This window comes from Dermochelys coriacea, chromosome 15 (genome assembly GCF_009764565.3).
Source record: "Dermochelys coriacea isolate rDerCor1 chromosome 15, rDerCor1.pri.v4, whole genome shotgun sequence".
In the NCBI taxonomy this organism is placed as follows: Eukaryota; Metazoa; Chordata; order Testudines; family Dermochelyidae; genus Dermochelys; species Dermochelys coriacea.
In genome coordinates this window covers 23,091,815-23,104,770 of record NC_050082.1, presented here as the reverse complement: position 1 = coordinate 23,104,770, position 12,956 = coordinate 23,091,815, and the positions used below count along the sequence as shown (strand labels likewise).

Here is a 12,956-nt window from a genome sequence, read left to right as displayed (position 1 = left end):
TTGTCTTTCCTTTCCTACCCAATGTTTTGACATAGGGATATTCCAGTACAACACAATAATAGCTGCTTTCATACAACCTGCATCACGTAATGTTTGTCAGGACAGCTACAAGAGGTTAAATAAAAATGGCAGCTGCAGAGAGAAATTAAGAAGTATACAGGAGGGAAGAAAGGCCTGTTTTCAGATGCAGTTTGAAAGATAATCGAGAGCTGGGGAGATGAGATATAGGTCCATGAGTTCCAATGAGAATGGACTTGCATCGGCACTGATGAGAATACTGGGACAGAGAGAGAGCCAGAGGAGTGCAGAAACACAAATAGGCAGGAGTTAATCCATGGAACTGGAGCCTGAAATAAATGGGAAGTCAGTGGAGTTGTTTCCAAGATGGATGGGACTTGATGGTAGAACTTCAGGTAAAACTCCTGTTCTCAATGCATCCGATGAAGTGAGCTGTAGCTCACGAAAGCTTATGCTCTAATAAATTTGTTAGTCTCTAAGGTGCCACAAGTACTCCTTTTCTTTTTGCGAATACAGACTAACACGGCTGCTACTCTGAAACCTTTGCAACATGCTGTCTCTGTCTATAGTTACTGATTTCCCTTCATCATCCCTAAGGGCAATCATCTGCTTTGGTCCCGTTGTCAATTATCAGTTACTCTCCTGTTTCTACTAGGAATATCTCAAGATCATTTTGAGGCTTTCTTCCTGTTGTCCTTACTCAAACCCTGTTCCTGGGGGTTTTGTTCAATGCATTGCAATCACCCTCTGCTCCATGTTGCCATCTGCCTACCATCTATCTTTCTCTTTTAGGATTTGTAGGCTTGTTGTTTTACTTACGTGATTTTAAAAAAAAAACATGCTATTTGTGCTTCTACCATCATACTTTTTCTTGGGCAGGACACACTTTGCCCCAGAGACTTCATATCATATTTGACATGTATTTCAAATAAAGTTAACTTTAACCTTTTGACAATTCAGTATTAATTTCAATAGAAGCATGTGCAGCTCCTATTGTATTGCTATTTTTAGGTGGCTTTGGTAGAGAACCAATTTCAGTGTAAGTCTGTGATGAGTCCATTACAATATAAAAATGAAATAATCACTAAGATGAAGAAGATTTAGGGCCTGATCCTGAGACTTGCTGAGCATCCCAAGGGCTGAGTGCACTCAGTACCTTGCAGGAAGTGCTCAGCAGTTCATAGGCTTGGGGCCTTAATATTTTTTTTTGCCTAGGAAAGTAATATCTCATTTTTTCAGTGCAACTGTTAGGTAGGGCTGATTTCTGTTGGTTTCTTGGCTTAGGTAAGTACCTAGACTGCTAGTCACTGCAAGTGTAACCCTATTTTGTAAAGTTCTTTTTGCTCCCGCAGTGGAACATTCTATGGAAGCTTCTTATTATATCTGTTGTTATTATGTTACAGAGGATGAATTCAATTCAGACCGTGTTGTTCATTTCCATAATAGCAGGGGGAAAATAAATTACCATCTCAGAGCTATTTTAGAACTCTTCCTTTCTAATCAGTTTAAGTGAGTTCCATCTGCTCTAAGCATATTCCTGGTATAGGTTTCTAAATATCTTTTCATTCTGTTTCTTTTTAAAATGTATTTTTGCTGAGGTTGTACATCACAATTATAGCTGCTTGAAAGCTACTGCCTAGGTATAGCAAGCAGACATTTAACTTTCAGGTTTCCCATTCAATTGCACGGGAAGCAGTGGAAGTATCATTGTATCACGTCCTTTCAGTGGTCAGCAGTTTTCTTCCCCAACACCAGTGATTCCTTGCAGCTTCTCTCCTTTTGGTCTTATAATAGCTGAGAGAAAAAGTTCTGAGCTGTTGAATTCATAGGTCCACATGCTTTTAGGATAGGACTGCGTTTTAAAGTAGTTTCTTATCACTGTGATTTGAGGGATTGGAGAATGCTTCTGCCTTACTACTCCATTCAGTATATAGTACCAACAGCTTTACCTGGGGGAAGACACACTAAGTATGAAAAAGTGCTGTCAAAGCAACCAGATACATTCTGGTGACTGAAGCCAAATAAACTCCCTACTTACCATAATTATAGTAGGGAAGGAAGAAATTTATAGGGGACATCGGGTTCACTCACAGGGAAGTGGTTTCATTGGTTCCCATCCTCTGAATATTCTTGAAATTACGTTTTTTCCTCTTTCTTCCAGCAGCCACCTCCCGCCCTTTCTGGTCTTATGGGCACACATGTCCCAGGAGGCCAAGCTTACACTTTTGACTGTACTGCTAGTCCTATTACTACTTTTACCAGTCTGCCCTCGGCTATTATTTCCCTTGCTCTGTTCTAATTCTTCTGGAAAAAGCTAGAGGAGAGCCTCAAACAAAAGTATACAGCACAATTATCTTAAGTTTTGGAAAAGTTTGGATCCACTTCAGAACCGTAGGTCTCAGGTCCATCAATGGGAGGTGTCAGCAAGGTCAGCGGCATGTAATTTACTTTAATGGGGTATATGTGGCTTGATTGTTTCATTTCCTCAAGGTAAAGTTTGCAGTACCTGTCCCTGGCTGCAGTCTCCAATTCTAGCTCTGGTGTCTTTCATGAGAACTAATTCAGTGGAGAAAAGGGTATACACGGTGGATGCTAAACATACCACGTCCTGGATTGCATGTTGTTCGGGGTACATGGTAACCTACTTTTTAGAGAGCCCCCTCTATTAGATTACAGTATCTATCAGTCTCAGGTACTTCACTGCCCCCATTACGGAGTATCTAATTAACTCACAAAGTCTGTATTAGAGCAGGTTGAAAAAATTTCAACATAATGATTTTCCCTCTGAGGGTGCTGTTTTGTCAACATTGAAATATTTGTGGGATCATGTTGATTTTGGTGAAAATTTGGACGATTTTTTAAAAAAAGATTCTGACTAAAATGGAATGCTTTTGTTTAGATTTTCTCATTTCATTCCAACGTTATCTTCTCATTTTGATTTTTAATGTTTTAACTTTTTAAAATACTTGAAGTGAAATATTATATTTAATATCATATATCCTGTTTTGACATGAAAAATGAAATGCTTTGATAAGGTCATTTCAGTGTTTCCAAAACAAAATATTTTGGAATTTTCATTCCACAGTAAATTTCAGAATGTTGACTTCTGTCCCTATTTGGGATGAAAGGAAATTCCAAAAAGGCCAGAATTTCCCCTTGGACAGAATTTCTATTTTCTGGCCAGCTCTGGTATTTATCCTCACAACACCCCTGTGGTGAAATGAACTAATACTATCCCTGTTTTACAGATGGGGGGATTGAGGCCCAGAGAGACTAAGTGACTTGGCCACGGTCACACAGGGGTCTCTGCCACAGCAAGGAATTGACCCTAGGGTTTCCTGAGTCTGGTATTAGCAGCTTAACCACTGGACTGTTGCTCAAGCCAGTAATGTCAGCTTTGGAAGGAATTGCCCATTCTTTTTCACATTCAGCTCCACCAACTCTCACAATGGGTTTTCCATGTCCATGGAACTGTGCAACTCTGTCTGAGGGATGAAAAGATCAAAATGTTCTTCTGCAGACTTATTTAATTTGAATATCTTGCTTTCCCAAGTGAGAAGCTGAATTCAATTTCCTCCCTCTCCCACCCTTCCTGGCTCTCACGACATCCAAAAAGGCCAAATGACATCTTGCAGCATTCTGAAATGTTTTGGAGAGAGTAAAAGGGAGAAAGAAAGTATGAGACGTTCCCTTGATGCTAACCCAGTAAGACAGCAGAAATACAGCAAATGAAATCTGCAGGCGCAGTCAACAAGCCAGTCCTGCCAAAAACCAGAAGGCCTCCTGTTAAGGGACAGTACCCTAAGGGGGAGAAGCAAATGGTGAGCCAACAGGACAGAGTCATCCGGGAGTTTCATCTGCCGTCCAGATGGTCAAAAAATAGCTCATAGCTGTACTCAGACACAAGAGGAGTAGGTGGCATTGCCTCCCGGTTTACAGGACTTTAGGCACCAGCAGTTGATTCAGGCAGAAGAGAGCGTCAGCGCTGTTGGGCGCAATCTATTTGGGAGAGCTAGAAAAGCGAGAATGGGATGCGGGGGTAACACTATGTGCCAACAGTATTTACAGGAGATGGATCTGAACTATATGCACCCAAACCTTTTGGTCAAGTTTGGATCTGGAAACCCCAAGTATATGGTTCTTTCTCTCTTCAGCAAAAAGTCTGCTTCCCCCTAAGGAAATTCTTCCCTTTCCTTCTTATTCCTCTGCAGAGCTGGTTCTTCCCTCATCCTGCAGACTCCTCCCCTTTCTGTCTTGTTCCCTGCTGGCATCTTATCTCCCTCCCTCCTGCACATCTTTCCCCCTCAGCATTCTCCCCCAGGGTCTTTTACCCCAACTCCCTTCTCCATGACTAACCCTGATATACCAAAGGTCTCTCTTCCCCCATGGTTCTGTCTGCCTCTTGGTCTCACTCATCCCCTGCTTCCATAACTCCCCCTGAATGCTGCCCTCTTTCTGCTTCCCAGCATCTCTTGCTCCCTTTCCCTCCATGGCTTCTCTTGGTGTCTCAGCCTTATTCCCTTGGTGTGCTCGCTATCCCTCTTAGCCATCAAAGAGCCTTCCACACTCATTACTGCTCCTCCAACAGAGGATTAACTTGGGGCTGGGGGAGAGATGAAGGGGCATTTGAGGCTGCTGCATCCATACCAACATCCTCTTATCCCCTCAACATGCAGCAGTGGGATACCTGGTGGGTGAAGATGCACAGAGGTAGGTATGGCAGGGTGCCTGCGGGGGGGGGGGGGGTGGAAGGGACCTGCAACACAAAACCCCGCATGGGTAAAGGCATCTCTGCAGCCCAATACTCTGGGGAGACTGTGAGTGTGAGTGTGGAGGAGCTGTCTCCTGCATCACTGGGATATAGGATATGTCAATCAAAATAGATTCAGCTTTGAGTGCAAGAAAGTGAACACTGAGGAGTTAAGAAATCTAGTGAAACGGTTATATAGGAGGAAGCATTAAAATCAGATGTTTGGAGGAAGTCTGGTGAATCCAAAAAAGATACAGGACCAAATCCTGCTGTCCTTCCTCCTTTGTGCGCCCTTGTCCCCCCCAGTCTCAGTAATCAGACAAGGACGTGATTCTCTTCTCATTTCTGTTGGTGTAAATCAGGAAGTCAATGGAGTCACTGTGCTATCAGTGAGAGGAGGATTTGGCTCAGTATACAAATGAAGTCCCTGCTGATACAACGAAGTTTATTTTCCATTCTTTGGCAATCCCTTTGTAGCATGGAACAGCAGCACAAATTCCTTTTTTTTTGTTGGCAATCACGCAAAAAAGCAAAAAAAAAAAAAAGACTGTATCAACCATTGGACTGACTTTAGAGTCATTGTCCTCTGCATGTGCTGAAGAAAAAAAAGATTTTTCCGTTTCGCTTATTTCGGCAGCAAATGGAACGGGGCAATGCTTTTTGTCGTCATATAATCCACTAGGATTGCTAGATCTAAATGCAACTCTGTCATTGTTTTCATTCTGCAATCCACTCGCCGTGACAAGGCAATAAGACATGTCTCCCCCTCTCCCTGATGTGGTGCTCTTTGACCACTTGAGCATGTTCCTTGTGGTAGGTCTCCCTCGTACATATAAGCAGCTTACTCCGAGAGCTTAACAAACATAAGGATCTGTTTATACCACATCACTATGGTTCTCACTGTTAAACTAAAGTATAAACACAACAAATTAAATCAATGTATGCTTAGTCACATCTGTTTCATTTATGTCCAACTGGTGCCACTGAGACTCTTCTTCTTGCCACATTGTTCAAGCTGAAAATTAACTGGCTTTGCGCACAATGAAACACATACTTGTGTCAAAGAATTGGATCACTTCTATTGTTTTAAGGCAGAGTGACTTACAGTTCCTGTGTATTAGTCTATTATGGATGCAAAGGGGAACATTTCCTCTTTTATTTCCCCTTTCGCCGAGTTTATTTTCATGGTGTTTCTAACTAAAACCATCTCTGTTGTTCCCCAACAGAATTAAGGCAGCACCAGGTGTGAAGATAATGGCCATCAGAGTCAGTGATGCAGACCAATGGGGAATTCAAGAGGAAGTAGACAATGGAGGGATGCAGACCACTGCCTCTGTTATTTGTGTGCGTAATGATCCAAATATAGAGAGCAGGTAAGACATCCAAGCTATTTGATGTGTCACGATAGAGGTGATGTCTAGTAAGAAAATAATAGTCCCTTTTATAAACGATGCTGCTTTTGAAAGCACTGCTCTCCTTTCACCACCCTCCTAAATTCAAAAGCCTTGCAAAAGCTATAACATGATCCATGTTATCTTACGAGAACTTTAGGGGTTTTTTTTCCAGTGCTTCATAAGTGAATAACCTAATTATATTTGATGCAGCAGAAATTACCTCTCTCCTATTGTCTGTCCTCTAGGGGGGATGGTAGGAATAAATGCCTGCTGCAAAAGAGCCAACAGCAAAAAGTGGATTAAAATGGGAGAAATACTACAAATAATTTAACGGCATATAGGACACTGCTCTCCCTTTTATTTGAAAAACTATAAAACTAATAGCTATCAAGTATCATTCATTACTACCACAGCATACCTATGGTTGTCTCAGACTTCTCATGAATGCCATATATATTTATGATGATGATGCTCTAACAAACTATATCCAAAGATATCAAAAGTAATGGAAATTTAAATTGTGACTCAAAATTATGTATTTTATAATACAAGCAATTACTCTTGCAACTACACTATATTTAGAGTACACAAAGCATATGTTTAGCCCCAAATTGTATTGTAGCTAGTCACAAAACTGTGTCAGACTTTAAATTTGAGAATCTTCCTTCTGCATCTGTCCTTCTCTGAAGATCCTTTTAAGGAAGAAAAGCAGATGATAGTGTCTGTTCAGACCCAGGGAAATTATTATTGAATGTTTGGATTTCAGATTCAATTTCTTGCCAGTTTCACATTCCATTTCTCATGGTATATTTGAGGAACGAACACCGCAGGGACCTATTTAAATAAAAAGTTGTCAATGAGATTTCTAGTGCAAAATTTCAATGGAATATTTCTATCCATACTGGGTTTCTTTAACTTCTTCTCCCCTATTTTTAGCCTTCTCCACTCACTTCTTCCCCACTCCCGCCCCAAAGTGGGAAACCCAAATTTTGGGGTCTGATTTATCTGGGTCCCATACTGGAGGTTGAAGGGAAATTCTAGCTTTTCTTTGTAATTTGCTGCTGTTCATTTTCATCATAACAATTATCATTGCTATTCTTATAGCTCACCTATTTCTAACACATGGGATGGGCACTGTATAATTTGTTACTGATTCAGTTCTTTTTCAATAAGACTCCTTGTGTCTTCTGTGGCTAAAGCTTTAAAAGCTTTGGGAGGACTGTCTGCCAGTGCAGGGTGTTTGACTGGGAGGAGAACCACCACTGTTATACTGGAGTTACAGATGCCACATGCAGACTTGGGCTATGAAAACTCCAATGATTAAATTCAGTCAAGGTTTCTCTGAATGAACCCAGATTGCCAGTCAAGAGGCTTCCTCAATATTGACCTCAAGTTTAGATTTTCCATTACTATAGCTGTGATCTATGTTCTATTTAGAGCAACAAACCCCCATCATATTAAAAGGGAAATGCTGAGGTTCAAGGAAATCTTAATATTATTCTTTGCTGCAGAAAAATCTATTTAATTGAACTGAAGTTACTAATTTTTGTTTCAGTAAAGCAAAAACTATGGAGAACACTGAAAGTTTTTGCCTTGTACGTTTCACTAATCCATGAAATTATACCTGTCACAGTAACTTAGTTTTTATTAATACTGTTTTTTACTTTGTGTTGAACTGTTAAATTATACAAAAGCAACAAATCTCAACTTAATTAATACTTTGACCCTTTCCTTTGTGAGATTAGTTTTAATATTTCTGGATTAATTAAAGTATGCAAATAGAAACTGCTGAAAGATCGGTTCCAGATTTGCAAATATTGTAGCGCTTAGAGTAAATATTTAACTTTGATCTTTATTTTAATTTGCTTTTTTTTTTTGGCCTTGACACTCTTTCTTTGAACAATGTGTAAAGTTCATATAAGGATTCTGCCACTTTGTTTGTTGGTTCATTTAAATCATTGGGGGCCCAAATCCTGCTCCTATTTCAATCAATATGGCAAAATTGCCATTGGGACTGATTCTGCATCCCTTGTTTCTGTTAGGAACTTCAAGTAGCTTCATTCAAGTCAAGTGGAGTTTTACCTGAGTAAGATGTTGCAAGATCATGCTCCTTAATTGTATAGCAAAAGGACAGACTGTAAATATTGATAAATAATTTTTTCCTTGAGGGACTCAGCCAGTTCCCACAGAAGTCAGTGAGCTCAATTTTATACCACTGATTTCCCTGGAGTGAAACCAGTGTAAAGCTGGAGTAAACCAGTGAATTGAGCCTACTGATTTTAGTGGAAGCATGTCATCCTGGAGGAGGAACTTCTTCTGTTTGCTAATATTTGCAGCATATACTTCTGCTTTACAATTAAAGGGAAAGATCCTACAACCCTCACTCCAGTGGACTTCATTGGAACTATTTGGATGAGTAAGAGCTACTCATATAAGAGAGAGTTGCAGAAGCGGGCATTCTGTTGAAATTTCCCTGACTACTTTTGGATTCCTTACCTTACTGAGGCCTGTTTTCCACTACTTAGGCATCAGCTGCTATTGCTTTCCCCAATGCTTAGCTCTGATAAGAGTCATGAAGGACCTTGGAGTCAGTCTTTGACTACAAGAAGAACATTGGCTTTAGACTGCAACACATTCATAATCCAGTTTCTATTCCTTTTAGCTGGCATTATCTTTCAGAGCCCTTTCAAATTTGCTTACTTTTCTAATCTTTCTCCTCCTCCTCTCTGCGGTATTATCCTTTATCATGAATTTTTCATCTCCCTTTTTCACATTTGTGAATGCAAATTGAGTGTTTGTTAAAATATTTTAAATTAAGACCTTTCCTCCTTTCATGCCAAGTGCATCATGCTTTGTCTCTACAACACTTACAAAAAAAAATCCTTATCACAATGGCTCAGGCGGTTTACATTATATTCTATTAAAAATCCATTTTGTCTAGAGTTGTCACCATTCATAGATTAAAGCTTTCTGGAGTGTGTTTTGTTAGGAACACATTCATAAATTCACCTCCTTAGAACTCCAACACATCCCATAAGCTTGTATTTCAAATCTCTTTCGATAACACGCTTTAACAAAGAGCATAAAAGGGAGCAATTATTGTATTTATTTATATATATTCACAGGCACACTATATAGGTTCTTATACCACCCTCACCACCGTAGTGTCTGAGCACCTTCCAACAGTGCATTAAGAAACATGACTAGCATCTGTCATTTGTGCTCTCTCTCGTCCTCTCCACAGGGGCAGAACTCTGTGGTAGTATTTTGTTTTGATAGTGTTGTGGGTTTTTTTTTAAATGCCCGTGCCACTCTGTGTTAATATTGGTGAAGGCAAGGTCTCAGAAGTGTGCTGGGCAGAAGCAGAAGGTGATGAAATCTCGGATGATCCTTAGTTCCTGTGGAGTCTGGCACCAGCCCGAGAAAACTGTTTTCTGCACAGATGAGCTTTGCCTTTATTGTGAATACACGTGAGCACGCCTACACTATTCAGGAGTTATTTAATAAGCATGCCTTGTCACTTCCAAGTGGGAAGTGTTTCTATTTCAACCAGCTACTGAGAGGTCAAAGCAAAGGAAACCAGAAAAGGAAAAACTAGGAAGGAAGACATGAAAAGATTATATATTGGACAGATCTTTAAACACGGCAACTACTTGACAAAACAGATTCTGGTGCTGAATGTAGAAAACCTGATAGAACGTTCTAACTTGTTTTAATCTATTAGGCAAATAAAAATCTTGCTGTCATTCATGAGGATGCAGTTTCTACTCCAAGCACATACACATGGAGCCAGAGTCTCCCTTTTCAAGGGGAAAAAATTATCATTTTGTGGGCCTGATCCTGTGAAGGGCTGAGGGCTGTTTGTGAGGTTTTGTGCACTCTTATCTCCTGTTGACTGCATTGGGAATTGAGTCATCAGCATCCCATTTACAGTCCTTACCTTGTTTTCAGGATTGGGTCCCTTGTCGTCTAGGAGCATGTGGCTTAATACATAAAGCAGTAGCAAAAAATTCCTTTTGAAAATAGGTCGAATGCCAGTAACTGGGAGACTGCCAGTCACACTAGTGCTTAATAATGTTGTGAGAGCTGATCCTGTGCCCACTGAAGACAATGGACTTTTTCCTTTGAATTCAGCAGGAACAGGATTGGGTCTTACTAGTCCATAGTTCCTTTCTTCGCAAAGAATCTGAAAGCACCACTGGAATGTAGCTACCTCTGGTTGGCATGTAACTATTGCATAGCAGCCTGTGACATAGTAGGGTCAGGAAGCAAAAGGCGAGACATCTGGGCAAACACCTACTTTTGGGAAAGTACTGTGGGAACTTGGGGCCTAATTCTGCAAGGTGCTGAGCACCATCCCTCCCACTGAAGTCACTGGGAAATGAGCACTCAGCATCTTCTAGTACTGGGTTATTTAAAGTCACCTTAGAACAGGACATTGGTTTTTGAAGGTCTCATCTGAAACACTTCCATACAGGATATTTTTTCATGGTGCTCAATTTCTCTTCCCTGGAACATGGAGGGGATCAGTTAACCCTCCCGGGATTTGAATCTATGGTTTGGTGGTGACTAAGCATCCCAAATGAGATGTGTAGACTGTCAAGTGGGCCCTCTGCTTTTTGAAGGTGTATATTTAGTATGGGCCAACTTCTTTACTCAGAAAAACTTTGCCATTGAATTCTTTGTACAATTGCCTGAGGGAGTAGTGTGCGATCTGCCTCTAAGTCTGTGATGAACTAGCAGTTTAATCAGAATGATTATATTTATGTTAACTAGCAACATTAATTGAATTGATCCTTCCCTCAATAGTATTATTGAGACCAAACAAATTATTTTCACTTAGGGGATTATTTCCTCTCAAGGTCTGTAATACTGCTTCTGTCTATTAGGTTATCTACCACTGTATAAATCAAACTTATGCTAAAGTAAGTCAAACTACAGAAAAGCAGGGGGATGGTGGGGAGGAGGCAGGAAGAAATCTATAGCGATATCTTTTAATTTTCATCAAGGAATATTTATTCTGTCACTTGAAAGTTTTTTTCATCTGATAGAGGCTAGCCCAACTGCACATAATTTGAAGAAATTGGTCTTTAAACTTGGAAAAACGATAACTTAGTAGTTATCGTTCCATATTTCGCATGAGAGAAAAAATATATTCTACCACTCTTGAAAACATTTTCCATTTAACTCAAGCTACCTTAATAGCCACACACAGCAAATCAGTTGTGATAATATGTATCTTTAAACCAAAGAATACGTTAGAAGTGGCGTGAGTGTGTATGCAAATGGATTCTTCTATTTTGAAGAGGTTTTTCTGTACTTGGAAGTGTCACTAGAACTAGTAATATCACTCAAAAGGAAGGAACATTTTAAGTGTGACTGCCTGTTTTTGTGTGTTATATATACATATGCACATTCATACAATGTGTGCATATTTATTGCATATGTATTAAATGTATGTACATATTATTTGAGCTGGCACAAACTACTGAACAAAAACATTGTTTTTTCCTTTCTTTTTCCTCGTGGTTCCTGCCTCAAAATTCAGAGTCTGGGCTCTCCTTTGCTACATTCATCTGTGTGAAAAGGGCTGTGATGATCCCTATCCACTTTATTCTGGGCAACATTATTTTTCCCACTAGATATTTGCCAATCCCACTCAATATCAGAAGGTAATAAGCAAATGCTTACCCTGTAGCTGGAATGGTAGGGAAGGGTTCTGCTTTTGAGGCCAGAGCCAATACTGTTCTATGTATTGGCCAGTATGTGGCACACTCTTGGTGAAAGGATTATGACTGCATACTGTAGCCCCGTGACAGTGTTCCTGAACCTCATTGGACCACACATGTCTTTCTGCTGTAGCACTGTTAGCCACTCAGCCAACTGGGCTTGATTCTGCCTGAATTCTGCCCTCACGCTGGAGTAAGTCCATTAGCAACCTGGCCTATGGGAGAACAGATGCGGGCCTTGGTTTTTCACATACATTGTTCATCAATTAAAAATGGAACCTCACCCAGTCATCTGACCTGTCATTGAACATAATGACAAATCAGGTGGTTGGGTTATTGACGCTTGTTAATGTCGTGTGTGTTTGTGTGTGTGACTTCTAGATATTGACGCTAACAGGCAGTTATGTAAATGGGAGAATTTGCATGTTTGTGGCGCTGCTGTTGTTTCACTTAATCTTTTTGCTGACTCCAATGTTTGGAGCTGTGTTGATACTCAGGAAATAGCAGGCAAGGTAGGCACTGTGCTGCTACTTACTAGGCTTACAAATAATTTGAAATACACAAGCTTTCAGGCCCCAAAGGTCCCCTGTTGCAGGGCTGGCAGTTCAGACAGAGATCAGATGGCCTGGCACTTAGATGTTGAGCCCCAGCAATGTCCTTTGCAGTCATCTTAGGAAAGTCACACTGGAGTGAATGTGAATGAAAATGAAACATGTACTTAACTTCACACACAAAATTAAGTGCTGTCTTGAATAGGGATGGACTTAAGCAGATGCTGACATGGTTTCCTGAATCAGGGCCTAAGATTGTAGGCTATTTGGGACCTTGCTATCTTTTACCATATGTTTGTACAGCACAAGAGTGATCTTGAATGTGGGTTGGTTGCTATTGTCATACAAATGATTACCTAAATGAGGAGCAGCATCTTGCCATGGCGCACACAGCTGTTAACTACACCCACGTAAGGCTCTGGGACATGCTCCATAGCACTCTAGGGACATGGTTTATTGCAAAAGAAGCTTGCTAGGCCTCAAGCATATCAGAACTACACCTGGCTTATGGAAG

At 40.5% G+C, this 12,956-nt stretch overlaps 1 protein-coding gene across 2 annotated transcripts in view; it reads left to right on the top strand.

The window, feature by feature from the left end:
• The window catches only part of LOC119843466 (transmembrane protein 132B-like), a 368,538-nt gene that overhangs the window by 161,660 nt on the left and 193,922 nt on the right, over positions 1-12,956 (top strand). For both annotated transcript variants that reach the window (XM_043498093.1, XM_043498094.1), the window contains exon 3: positions 5,995-6,141. In XM_043498093.1, the coding sequence (XP_043354028.1) occupies positions 5,995-6,141 (147 nt within the window). The remainder of the gene's footprint in view (positions 1-5,994; positions 6,142-12,956) is intronic.